Raw genomic sequence first — 14,427 nt, 5'->3', positions numbered from 1 at the left:
CATATTTATTAGTGGTTACACCAATTTATTCCAATGATCTTAAAAGTGACATGATATCCATTTTATGTTACATGATATCCAATTTAGGTTTAATAGTAGCATTTTTTACCACTAGGGTTAATAATTCCCTGACATAATATTCAACGAGTTTTTCTTCGCTGCCAAATCTCGCTTAAAGGCTATCGATTACTTTGGATTAATTTATGGCAGTTGGCGGGTAATTTTGAATGTTTTCTCGCTCTCTACTGCCAAATGACATGCTCTATATGAGATATTGAGATTTAACTTCGTCGATGATACATCTTCGTGAATTGTGCTAAATTTCCCCAAGAAACTTAGCCTATCTTTTAACTTAATCTGACTTTAACTATATTTTATTTGGGGAAGTTTCAGTTTTATTTTATCAGTATTCACTGATGTTGGCATTTCACAAACTGGAAAAGAATGCTCAAAGTAAACTTTTGTTCGAAACCGGCCCAAATCTATTTTTTTCTATATTCTTCTCATTTCACGTCATAATTGTCAGAATTGCCATCTATTAATTAATTACATATATTGTCACCCAATTCTGCCAATTTTGTAGCAATTTTTCTAAATATGAAAGTTAGAATTCAAAACCTTTCTAATTATTTCATTCTTATTTAAAGTCATAATTAATTCATTATGATGCTTTGTAAACTTGATTCTGCTTCTTAATTAAAATTTCCATAACTTCAAAATTAACGATATGTCAATACCAAGTTTCTTATTTTAAAATCTTAATCACGTCCAGGGAGACCATAATAAGACTTGCTTTCATAAAATTTAACTAATTCCTTAAGCTATGAAATAATTCATTTCAAATATGAATAAAAAAAGTCAAAGCAAGGTATTTTCCAGTCAGTTAAATTTTATTCTAAAAAATATTTATAAAGTTATTGTAACAAAAATTAAGATAAATTAGTGAGAGAAGATATATTAAGATTCTAGACCATCTGCTCGCTTGCTTAATATGTAGTACAACTGATTTCTCGCATACTGGATCTAAACTCAGTTGCGATTAACGAAAACGCTTAGCACAATAAAACTGTTGAAATAAAAATTTTTCGACCTATGTCAGGAATCTTTCAAGAAGGTTGTCACATAGTATATGTTATGTGCTATAGCTATGTTATATAAAAACCATGAAATGAGATTCCCACGATTTGTTAACTTTCGTTTCCTATAATTTTAATGTTTGTAGAATTGTGTATATTTACTTTCAGGAAGACCATATATATATTCAGGACACCTGCTGATTATTTTTTCCATTATTAAATAATTTTTTAATAAAAAGTTGAGCACAATTAATTTGCAGTATAGTATTTCTTCTCTTCTTGAATTATTACTTTCTTTACGAAAAACTTATAGATTTGATATAAAACTTTCATATTATATCAAAGAATATACTTACTGTAAACGCATTTTTTCAACTAATATCAATTTTTCAAGACTATTACGCAATATTTTTTCGGTAATTTTCAATATATGATGTTACAGATCATTCAAATTTATCATTTCATCTTTAAAAAATAATTATCTTAATGTACAAATAATAATAATGAAATTAATATTTCAGACTATTTGAATTTTCTTCCATTGCTGGAGGGTAAGTTCTGTTCTTATAAACGGAAGTAATCCTTATTTGAAAGTGATAATTTTTTATTAAAGATACGCAGGTTTTCACAAAGTATATTTTTTACAATCCTGTTGCTATTCAGTAACAGAAAAAAGTTTTAGAGCATTCATAAAAAATTTCACACCACTACCTTAATTTTTGAAAAAGCCTCGGCCTTTAAAAAATAGTGTATAAGAAAAAAAATCACAATATCGAGAACAATGAATTTAAAATTTTGATTAATCAATTCAATGGCATGATATACATTCAATTTGGCTTTCACTTTTACAAAATGTTAATTAATTTAGTCTTATTTGCCTCAAATTAAAAAAATGCAAAGTATTTTTTAAATAAAATATTATGTGTTTTTAATTATTATATATATATATAAATCAAGGGATTATTAATATTTCACAAATGTTATTCATAAAAACTTAAAAAAATAAGTAATATCTCAGAGTTATTAAATGCATGTTTCTGCTACAGACTAAAAATAACAATATACATAAAAAATAGACACAGCTTTATTTGGATTGTTTTAAAAACTGTTTTAAAGAGTGTCAAAAATTGTAAACAAATAAAAATCCCTAATTTAAAGCGTTTATTCTTGTAAGGAAAACCACATGTATACGAAACTAAATGATTTATTTTATTTCAATTTTACTATACGAGTTTGAGAGTGCTAGAAAAAAACAATGATTCATTTTTTTATTTGGCTATTTCTTAGCACGTGATTTGAAAAGCAGAAGTGGCAACATTATTTTCTCTCATGTCATGCAACAAATCTTTTTTCAATAATTTAATAAAAAAATACAGATGCGGCTCTAAAATTTTGCAGACACATTTAGAAAGATTCAATTTATCATATGACTCAGTAAGAATTTTTTCGATTTTCTAAAATGATTTTTAGATTATGTGTCGCTTTAAACTGTACTTGCTATAAATATATGTAAACCAATTCTTATTGCAGGTGGTGGTTCTGAAGAATCACGTGGTAAGTAATCATAATCGTAAATTAATTATCTTGTTTGAAAATGATAAGATGAGACTAGTATTTTTTTAATAAATTTGTTATTCGAATTTACATAATTGTAAATATATATTAGAATGTATTTTTCATAAACTCTTACAAAAGATGCCGTTGAAATACAGGAGGCAAAATAATGCAATAAAAAATTGATGGAAATATTTATTATACTAGGGGTATTCAAATGAAAAAGTGTGAAACGACACTGTGGGTATAAATGCAGACTTTATTCAAAGTATACACCATAGGCCTGAACACACTCCGTGCACATTGGAGTTAATGTGAACGCCGTCCTGTCTTCACATGCACAGTCACGTCAATTGGACAGTGCTCTTTACAAGAGCTTTCGCTCTCTCCTGTGCATGTGAGGGCCCATGCATGCTCCGCCTACGCCGGAGACTGCTATCGCATCCCTAGATGTCTCTCTACGTTCTACAAAAAATTTTTACAAAAAGAGTCTAATCTAATAAATAAAGTAATGGACATAAAAAAATTGTTGATAGAAACTGCGATAATAACCATAACAAAGTTAAGAAATAAAATTTATAAGAAAAAATAATTTGATTAAATTGTTTCTTCAATGAAAATAATGAAAGAATTCATTTTTGCAGACAAACATGATAGAAGACGTAAGTAATAACTATTTCTATTATCTATGCAATTTTCTATTATCTAGGTTGAAACACAATTCAGCTCAAGATTTTTTAAAAAATGCCATATACTCAATGTGTTCAAATTTAATAATCACTTTACCCTTTTTAGGCTAAGCAAAGATATGTACTATATCAAATTTTATATGTCTAGATAATTGGCCAGGCATCGTTTGACGTATTTATTTCCTAGTTACTTTGTTTTCATATTAAAATAGCAAAGACTGATTCTATTCATTTAGTTAACTGATTACACGAAAAAAATTTCGTATTTTTATATAGGCACTAATAAAACTTCGAATTTACTTGCGTGAAAAGTAAATTAACTATAAAAATAAATTAACTAAATAAGTTAATTATATTATTTTATTAATTAGTTGATTAAAGGAAAATATATTCTTATTTTTTTAAGGTAAAAATAAATTTTCTGATGTTATTCGAGTGAAAAATAATTTTTTAACAAAAGAACAAATGAATCAAAGAATCAAACAGCAAGATAATTGTTTCCATTTCTCCATTTTGTCATAGAAAATTTCGAAAAAAATGACTCATTTAATTTTGTAATTTTAACTTTGCGTTATCTACAGACCATTCCACATGTATATTTTACAAAAGTGTTTAATATTGTATATAATTGTGTTTAATGTTGAATATTGTATGCTTATATTAAATTAATAATGGGTTCTTTCTTTTTTTTTATAACATAATCAAATTTTATACAAAAAAATAATGGCAGGCAGCATAAAATTTAAATGGAGGTAGAATTTTCGATCAAAATATTATAGATAAATTAAATAGCTAAATGAAAGAAGTTCAAAAATATTATGTGTTGTATTTTGAACATATTGTCTTTGAACATGGCTTGAAATCTGCGCTTTGCAATATATGTTTGCAGCCATTTTTTTCCACTTGGTACGAACCTTTAATTTTAATCCAAATGGTTTTGTTTGCCCTAACAGAGACAATACATTTCGTAATCTAATGGAAAGGCGATTTCACATTTAAATTTGTATTAATAATGGAAATTTTAAGACTACTCTATTGAAACGAACCGGGTTTTTTTTTTGTACATATTAACTAAGAATCGATTTCTAAAGGACGGAAAAATAAACAAATTATTTTTATTAAAATATTATTTTAACAACTTATCTGCAATTTTTGAAACATACAATGCTAAGTATTTTAAAAATGAAAAATTAAAAGGACTAATATGATTTTAATTAGTAGAACAAAAGTAATTAAGAAATATTTTATATTAAATGAAATATTTATTGCATAAAAAAGTTTATAAAAATTTGCATACAATTATAACAATGAAACGATTAATTATTTGCAGAAAAACCTTTAAAAGATCGTAAGTAACATTATTTTCAATGCTAAATATTTTTAAAATGAAAAATTGAAATGATTAATATATGATTTTAATTAGTAGAACAAAAATAATTAAGAAATATTTTATATTAACTGGAATATTTATTGCATAAAAAATTTATAAAAATTTGCATAAAGTTATAATAATGAAGCAATTAATTATTTGCAGCAAAACCTTTAAAAGATCGTAAGTAATATTATTTTAAATGCTAAATATATTTAAAATAAAAAATTGAAATGATTAATATGATTTTAATAAGTAGAACAAAAATATTTAAGAAATATTTTATATTCACTGCAATATTTACAGCACAAAAAGTTTATAAAATTTTGCATTAAATTATAATGATAAACAATTAATTTTTTGCAACAAAACCTTTAAAAGATCGTAAGTAACATTATTTTCAATACTAAATGTTTTAAAAAGGAAAAATGGAAATAATTAATATGATTTTAATTTGTAGAACAAAAATCATTAAGAAATATTTTATATTAACTGGAATATTTATAGCATGAAATGTTTTTAAAAATTTGCATAAAATTATAATAATGAAACAATTAATTATTTGCAGCAAAACCTTTAAAAGATCGTAAGTAATATCATTTATAATGCTAAATATTTTTAAAATGAAAAATTGAAATTATTTATATGATTTTAATGAGAAAAACCAAAATAATTAAGAAATAGTTTATATTATCTAAGGTATTTATAGCATAAAAATATTTTTAAAGATTTATATAAAATTATAATAATGAAACAATCAATTAATTGCAGCAAAACCTGTAAAAGAACGTAAGTAATATTATTCACAATGCTTAATATTATTAAAACGAAAATTTAAATGAGTAATATAATTATAATGAGTAAAACAAAAATATTTAAGAAATGTTCTATATTTTTAAGATAATTAGGGCATAAAAAAATTCATAAAAAATTTTTAAATAATTTTTTTAAAAAAATAAGTAATATATAAAATGATAAATAAATTAAAAAGAAAACATTTAATTACAAATATGATTATAATTAGTAGAGCAAACATTCTTAAAAAAAGTTTTCTGTCATTATTTTATACCATATAAATTTCATAAAAATTTGCATAAATTTTTAGAAATGAAATAATTAATAATTTGCAGCACAAGCTATAAAAGAACATAAGTAATATTATTTACAATGCTAAATAATTTTTAAAAAAATAATGAAAAATATGGTTTTAATTAGTAAAACAAATAGAATTAAGAATGGTTTACATTATATATTTATATCATATAAATTTCATAAAAATTGGCATCAAATTTTAAGAATGAAATAATTAATAATTAGCAAATAATTAATAAAAAGCGTAAGTAATATTATTTACAATGCTAAGTAATTTAAAAGGAAGGAAAATTAATGACTAATATTATTTTAATTAGTAGAACACACATAATTACGAAATGTTTCAATATTATATATTTATATCGTGTGGATATCATAAAATTTTAATAATGAAATAATTATTAATTTACAGCAAAACCTGAAAAAGAACGTAAGTAATATTATTTATAATGCTAAGTAATTTAAAAAGAAAAAAATAATGACTAATATGGTTTTAATTAGTAGAACAAGCATAATTAAAAAATGTTTTATATTTTCTACTTATATCATGTGGATTTCATAAAATTTTAGTAATGAAATAATTATAAATTTGCAGCAAAACCTTTAAAAGAACGTAAGTAATATTATTTATAATGCTAAGTAATTTAGAAAGAAAAAAATAATGACTAATATGGTTTTAATTAGTAGAACAAGCATAATTAAGAAATGTTTTATATTTTCTACTTATATCATGTGGATTTCATAAAATTTTAATAATGAAATAATTATTAATATTGCGGCAAAATCTTTAAAAGAACGTAAGTAATATTATTTAAAATGCTAAGCAATTTCAAGAGAAAAAAAATAATGTCGGATATGATTTTAATTAGTAGAACAAATATATTTTAGAAAGGTTTTATATTATCTATTTATACATAAAAATTTGCATAGAATTTTAATAATAATAACTAACAATTTACAAATTATTTATAAAAGAACGTAAATATTATTTTTTATAATGCCAAATAATTTAAAAGGAAAAAAATGATGACTAATATGATTTTCATTAGTAGAACAAACATAATTAAAAATGATTTTATGTTTTCTATTTATATCATGTGAATTTTATGAAATTTTAATAATGAAATAATTAATAATTTGCAGCAAAACCTGCAAAAGAACGTAAGTATTATTATTTATAATGCTAAGTTATTTAAAAAGAAAAAAAATGAATGACTAATATGATTTTAATTAGTAGAACACACATAATTACGAAATGTTTCAATATTATATATTTATATCGTGTGGATATCATAAAATTTTAATAATGAAATAATTATTAATTTGCAGCAAAACCTGTAAAAGAACGTAAGTAATATTATTTATAATACTAAATATTTTTAAAATAAAAAAAATTGATGACTATTTTGATTTATTACAGGAACAAACATAATTAAGAAAGGTTTTATATTTTGTAAGATATTTATAGCATAAAAACTTCATTAAAATTTGCATAAATTTTTAATAAATACAATTTTAATTTTAATGAAATTTTGATTTAATTTTAATAAAATTTTAATAAAATTTGCATAAAATTTTAATAATAAAAGAATTAATAACTTACAGCAAATCCTGTGAGAGAACGTAAGTAATATTATTTACAATGCTAAGTATTTTGAAAATGATATTTTAAGACTTATGTTACTATGTTAAACGATTAGATTTTTTTATTTAAATTTTTAATACAGTTTTTTTATTCTTCTTGACGAGCCGTAAGGTTAATCTAACATTTTGTACTTATCTATATTTGTAAATATTAATGAAAGCTTATATCCATTCTAAGTATAAAATATTCACCATATGAAGGATAAACTGGAAAAACTTGAATAAAAAGTTTAAATTATATTTGTTGGCATAAAAATCAACGCGAGATCAAAATTTATCATATACGTTCTCTATCAAATTTTAGCAGCTGACTGCTAGCAGTTTTTACCATTTGGTTTTCTCTCTTTTTGTCCTAAACTAAGAAAGCCAATAGGCCAAATTTTAGGCATTCTCTGAATTATGTACCAAAAAATTTCTTTGTTTTAAACTGAAAAACGCAGACTACTTAATTTTTTTTTTCTGATTTTACGAAAAAACTTTCTTTTATTGTTAAATAGATACAAAAATTTTTGAAATAATTCTTACATAAACAATTAAAAAAGAGGCTAATTGCATCTCAAAAATAACTATTAGAGTTTTTACCATTTGAAAAAAGAAATCAATTCATGTAATTTTATTTTCAACTTCGACAGATAATATAATTGTTAAATTTTATCACAGATTTTAATGATATGTCTGATCACTATGATTAATTTTGAATATTTTTGTACATTTTAAATGAATAAAATTGCTTCATAAAGCGAATGAATATCGTTTCCTGGTGCTTTATAAGGAGTAAAATTTTAAATTGATATCAAATATAAACTCTCAAAAACAGGGTAACAATGATATCTAGAGACTATTAGCGTAATTAAATAAAAATTAGGAACCATTTGAAGTAAACATGTAATCAATATAAGTAATTTTTTTATGATAAAAATAATTTGGTAACGAATTTAATGCTGTAAAATAGTAAAAATAACAAATTCTTTGTTTATAGCATGAAACAAAATTCGAAATTGAAGTGTGATATATTATATGTTTATTTACGTGTCGAAAAATCCCAGGAAAAAAACCAGGAAGCAAAAAATAGTACTTAGAACGAAAAATAACTAATTTGAAATTTCAAAGAACAAATGTCTATTTTTGCATTAAAATATATATCAGCAGATATATATCAAAAATTTTTACATTCTGCATCTTTCAGGAAATGATAAAAATCCTTTGCAATTCACTTACTTAATTAGGTCATAAATAATAATTGATAATAAATTTTACAAAAAAAAAAATGCACAATTGAGATCGATTTCAATAATTTCCAAGCTATGATAGTTAGATAATTTGTTTTTTTTTTACTTTTTGAAAGAATACAAAGCCATCAGAAATAGTTATAACATATTATTCATTCATTTGTAGGAAAAATATGTTAATAATAAATTTTTGGCCCGCCATAGGATATTGTAATCCCTAAACTAATATGAAACGCAAATTTCTTGAACAAATACACGATATCAATAATATTGCGAAATTCCCTCTCATATTTCACGATAATATGAAAATAATTTCATTAAATGGCATGTACTATGTAATAATATGATTAATACTGTTGTATGGTTAATGATAATAAATAATTAAGTTTACAAAGAAATTAATATTGGACAATAAAATGATAGTTCATAAACATTTCAATAAACATCACTAGTAAGAATATTGAAATTTATAGTGTTTAACATGTGGATCAGAATCATGACCAGAAATTAAGAAACTAATTTATAATAAATATCACGAATAAATACTAATTTAAAATTAGAAAATAAAGACTAGCATTATGACTTGAAAAGGTTTAAAAGAAAACAAAAAAATCAAGTGTTATTTTGCTTTTTGCCACATTCATGAAATGAGATGTAATATAAGTCATTTGAAATTAACTAAATAGTTTAGAATCTTAATTAAGCTAAATAACCTGAATAGTTTAGAAAATTTTTCATGACTCTTTCGAGATAGCTTGGAAAATAGATAAATGTTGAAAAGTATAAGAATAAGAAAACAAATTTGCTATAATTATTATGAGTAAATAATATGTTCAAATTTTTGTCTTTTTTTTAGATAAACCAAGAAAAGGCTTAGGAAGTAAGTAATTTTATTTAGAATATAAACAAAAATCAGTGATTTCAAAAATTTATTATTAATTCCTTATATTCATTAAACAAGAATAATAAATTTTATATATTTTTAAATCATTACAAATAATTTTGCAGATAAAAACGATTCTAAATTTAAAATCCAAATTTTTTTCATTCCTCATCTTTTAGAAAATTATATAGAATGTTCACAATTAACTAATTAATTTAAAGTTGCGACAAATAGATTGTTTGTAATAAGTTTCACATGAGAAAAGTAAAGATATTCTCGTTCGAATTTAAAGATTCAGTTAAATCAAGAGCTAGGAGTAATTAATTCAGTGAATGTAAAAGTAATGAAATTGCACACACCTTATATGAATTAGAAAATACTAATTTTCGAATATGTAGACCGTTGCTGCAAACTTTGAAAATGAAATTACATAACATTAAGATTTGTCATTAAAAGATTCATACACTTATATAACACTATTTTGTCACATTCTTCCGAATTTTAAAGTCAATACAAGTTTGCTCATATTAAGATAAACTTCACACTAGGATTACCAAGCTGTTATTTTGACCCCTCTGAGAAAATGTTTCGTTAATTTCCTTCAAGAAAATTGTTGTTTTATTTTATGACAATATATTAATTAAATTTTACTTACAATTATAAGACATATAATCGCAAATATTTTCTTTCTTTTTTTCTTTTCTTTTTTCTTTTTTTCTTTTACCAAAGGGTTCATTTTGACCATTCGAATAAATATTATTGAGGTTACATACATTTATATACGGCTTGATAAGGATGCATATAGATATAAGTAAATAAGTATGATTATAGAAATAAGTATGTGTTAATAAAATGTATGTATATAAAAAGCAAGAAAACGAAAGCTAATGTCAGTCAGATAGAAGCTATTATAGGTTATTAATTATTATTGTTTTGGTAGAAGATTATATGGTCTTGAAGACATAGATTAGAAAATAAAACACACTTTTTTTAGTAAATAAACACAGAGGAACTGCTTTTCATTACACTACACCTCAACAAATATATTCAAAATATAAAAGTTTTTCTACTTTAATTTCATAATAGATAGGTCAATTTATATTTTTTCAAATTAAATACCATAAGAGGTCAGTTTGTCCTCTTGAGTAGAAATAGGTATATGCCAACTCATGGTAAACCTAGAGTTAAGATTAAAAAAATGATAACTGCTGTATGAAGTCCGTGGAAATAGTTAGACAGCACAAATGATGTTAAAAACATATATTGCTCCATTACTTATGTGCATATATTAATTACTACGAACTGTATGGTTGAAAGAACAATGGCTCGTTCATCAGAGTCAATCATATGGCAGTCACTCTCGGAGATTCAGTCATATGACTTATATGGATTTAGAAATATCTATCAACTAAATTTAATAGATATATAGATATTTTGATCTTAAAAAATCGAATAGTATTTCATTTCTGATATACGTGTAATATAAACACAATTTCTCAATTTCCTTTGCATGTTAATACCGAGCACATTGAGCATAATTAAGGGTATTTATAAATGCACTATGACGTATTTATAAATATACTAATGACTTATAAGGAGCGTCCACGTAATGATAATGCAGAATGACTTAAATTCTCGCAACTCATCCTTTTATCTTCTATGTCATGTCACAAAGTACCCGCATAAGCAAATTATATAATAAAGTTTTCGGTCGGAGAGCCAAAATTTCCCCTATCGGCGTTTTATTGGTACTACTTTTTTTCCTTGATAAATCGAAACCGCATACTTTAATTTGTATGGCGACCATATTTTGTTATATTTCGTTCAGTACATGAAACCCTACAGGGCTCTGAACACCTCCTGTTATTTCTTGATCACCCTGTACATTGACATTATTTTCCGTAAAATTGCTTGTATATTATATTTACTTGTTATAAGAAATGGTTCAATGATTAATAATTTCCTTATTAATTAAATATAATGATACAGAAAGTGAAAACAAGTAATTATCAGAATATAAATTCCCTCCTTTTCGTTTAAATAATCCAAATATAAAACCCTAATAAATCTGATGTAAATTGTTCATTAATGTTTACATAGAATAATAACTAATATTTTCGGAAAAAATGATCAATTTCTTCGATAAGCTTTTACAATATATTTTTTGTAACTTTAGCCTTTCTATGAACGCATGATGTTATACATTATCAGAATTTATCATATCATCCTTAAAGAATTAATTATCTGAATGTAAAATTAATAATAATGCAATTAATATTTCAGACCTATCAAATCTTCTTCCATGGCTGGAGGGTAAGTTTTATTCGTTAATTATAAGCAGCCCTAAAATTTCTATAGAAATTATACTTTTTTTTATTGATTACACGCTTTTTTTCGCGAAATGCATTTTTTGCAATCTCTTTATAAGTATTCAATAATTTTATAGAAAATAAACTTCTATAATACTTAATAGTATTTCAATTGAACAAAATTTTGAAAATGCATCAATTGGTAATGATTTTTTGATGCAAAGCACTTTTAAAAGTCCTCAAAAATGGTAAAAAAGCTACAGTTTACTACAAAATTATTCATAATCTTATATTCGAAGGTAAAGTACTTAAAAGAATCTGAATAAAAACTGCATCTGCAAAATTCTTAACCTTATCAAAATAAAGCATTTGAAATACAAGAGAGAAGAAATAATATCAACACCGTTTCATCTCGATCTCTTTGGTGAGAATATTGTTCTAAATGTTTAAAAAAATAGACCGAAAATTAAAATTAAAGAAATTAGTATAAGACTGATGTATTTCAAAAAATTTGAAAAAATTTGGATGCATTGCTAAACATACAAACGGATACATAACGTAAGAGTCAAAATAAAATAATTCCATCAAATGATGTGCATAATTAATATGTGGAAATGTTTTATATTTCTGGTATTAATTCTGGAGGATCAAAAGGTAAGTAATCATAATCACAAAAAATAAAACTTATTTCAAAATGAAAAGATGAGACGAATTTTCACTTTTTTAAATATTTTTTTTCTATTCGAATTTATAGAATAAGAATCTGTATTAATTTTTTTCTCATAAAAACTTAGATAAAATGGAATAAATATAAATCATTTTGTTTGAATATTTAAAGAAATGTTTTTAAAAAGATAGACTGATATTTTATAAGGACTTGTATTAAAATAGTATTCTTGGAATTTTTTTATGAAAACAGAATTAGATAAGTTCAACTTTAAAAAAAAAAACGGAAATTAAAAACTGATCATAAGTAAAATAATTTCTCTAAAGGTTATTTGTAATTAAAAGTATTATATTTTCAGGTGATGGTTCTGGAGTATTAGATGGTAAGTAATCATAATCTCAAAAATAATATCTTATATAAAAGCAACATACATAAAATGATATCTTATTTTAAAGGAAACTTAAATAAAATCAATAAAATATAATTATCTTGCTAGAATATATTTTTTTTAAAGTTGAAAATATTAAAAGATATAATATAAGGACTTATATTAAAATGGCAATTTGAAGGTTTTGCGAAAAACATAATAGATATTAAATATGAAAAACGGAAATTAAATTAATAATAAGAAAAATAATCTCATTAATGTTATTTGTAATTAAGTGCATTACTATTTCAGGTGATCTTTCTGGAGGATTAGATGGTAAGTAATTTTAGACCCAAAAATAATATATTATTTAAAAGATCCTCAAAATTTGCACAAAATTAATGAAATATAAATTATTTTGTTTGCTTATTTTTAAAAAATGTTTTGAAAAATATTAAAAGATATAGTATAAGCACATATGATCAAATGTCATTTCTTGAATGACTTAAGAAAAACAGAATTAGATATTATGTATGAAAAACGGAAATTAAAGATTAATCATTAGTAAAGGGATTCATTAAATTTTATTTGTAATTAAATACATTATTATTTCAAGTAATCTTTCTGGAGGATTAAAGGGGTAAGTAATCAAAGACCCAGAAATAATATGTTATTTAAAAGTTCCTCGAATCTTGCATAAAGTGAACAAAATATAAATAATTTGGTTTGAATATTTTTTATAAATGTTTTGAAAAATATGAAAATGCATAATATAGGGACATATAATAAAATGACAGTTTTTTTTTATCTATGAAAAATAGAATTAGACACTACATATGGAAAACGGAATTAAAAATTAATCATAAGAAAAATAATTTCATTAAATTTTATTTGTAATTATAAGTATTATTTTTCAGGTGATGATTCTGGAGAAATAGATGGTAAGAAATCATAGTCTCCTAAAGATAATATCTTATTTAAAAGTTAATCGAAACCTACATAAAATGAATAAAATATAAATTTCTTTGTTTGAATATTTTTAAAATATGTTTCGAAAAATGTTAAAAGACATAATATAGGGACGTATAATAAAATAGAAGAATTAAATAATAAAACAGTATTAAATATTATATATGAAAAGCGTAAATTAAAAATTAATAAGAAGAACAATTATTTCATTATATATATATATATATATATATATATATATATATATATATATATATATATATATATATATATATACAGAAATGTGTTAATGCAGCGTTTCTTAACCTTTCAGTATTCGTGGCCCAGTTTTCGATCATAATTTTCATCGCCCCCCCCCGCTTACAATAAAATGTATACAACAATAATGTATATTGAGTATTTTGGATTCTTTTTTTAAATTATTTTTAACTAACTGCCGAAACAAGAGTAAAAGCGCGCCAACGTTGGCGAAAAGCCACATCTGGCATTTTGACAAGCGGGCGGTAAACAGATGAAGAGAATGAAAGCGGGAAAAATTTAAACATTATATTTGAAATGAAATCTAAAAACAGGGGCATA

General features: G+C 23.2%; 1 protein-coding gene across 1 annotated transcript in view; it reads left to right on the top strand.

Moving 5' to 3' along the window:
• The window catches only part of LOC129987695 (collagen alpha-2(V) chain-like), a 170,000-nt gene that overhangs the window by 79,806 nt on the left and 75,767 nt on the right, over nt 1-14,427 (top strand). The window contains exons 46-58 of the mRNA XM_056095646.1: nt 4,854-4,871; nt 5,257-5,274; nt 5,460-5,477; nt 6,193-6,210; nt 6,376-6,393; nt 6,924-6,941; nt 7,110-7,127; nt 7,386-7,403; nt 9,510-9,533; nt 11,820-11,849; nt 12,871-12,894; nt 13,192-13,215; nt 13,797-13,820. Of these exons, the coding sequence (XP_055951621.1) occupies nt 4,854-4,871; nt 5,257-5,274; nt 5,460-5,477; nt 6,193-6,210; nt 6,376-6,393; nt 6,924-6,941; nt 7,110-7,127; nt 7,386-7,403; nt 9,510-9,533; nt 11,820-11,849; nt 12,871-12,894; nt 13,192-13,215; nt 13,797-13,820 (270 nt within the window). The remainder of the gene's footprint in view (nt 1-4,853; nt 4,872-5,256; nt 5,275-5,459; nt 5,478-6,192; nt 6,211-6,375; nt 6,394-6,923; nt 6,942-7,109; nt 7,128-7,385; nt 7,404-9,509; nt 9,534-11,819; nt 11,850-12,870; nt 12,895-13,191; nt 13,216-13,796; nt 13,821-14,427) is intronic.

This window comes from Argiope bruennichi, chromosome 10 (assembly GCF_947563725.1).
Source record: "Argiope bruennichi chromosome 10, qqArgBrue1.1, whole genome shotgun sequence".
Taxonomy (NCBI): Eukaryota; Metazoa; Arthropoda; class Arachnida; order Araneae; family Araneidae; genus Argiope; species Argiope bruennichi.
The sequence above is the reverse complement of the archived record's forward strand: the minus strand, read 5'-3'. Positions and strand labels throughout refer to the sequence as shown.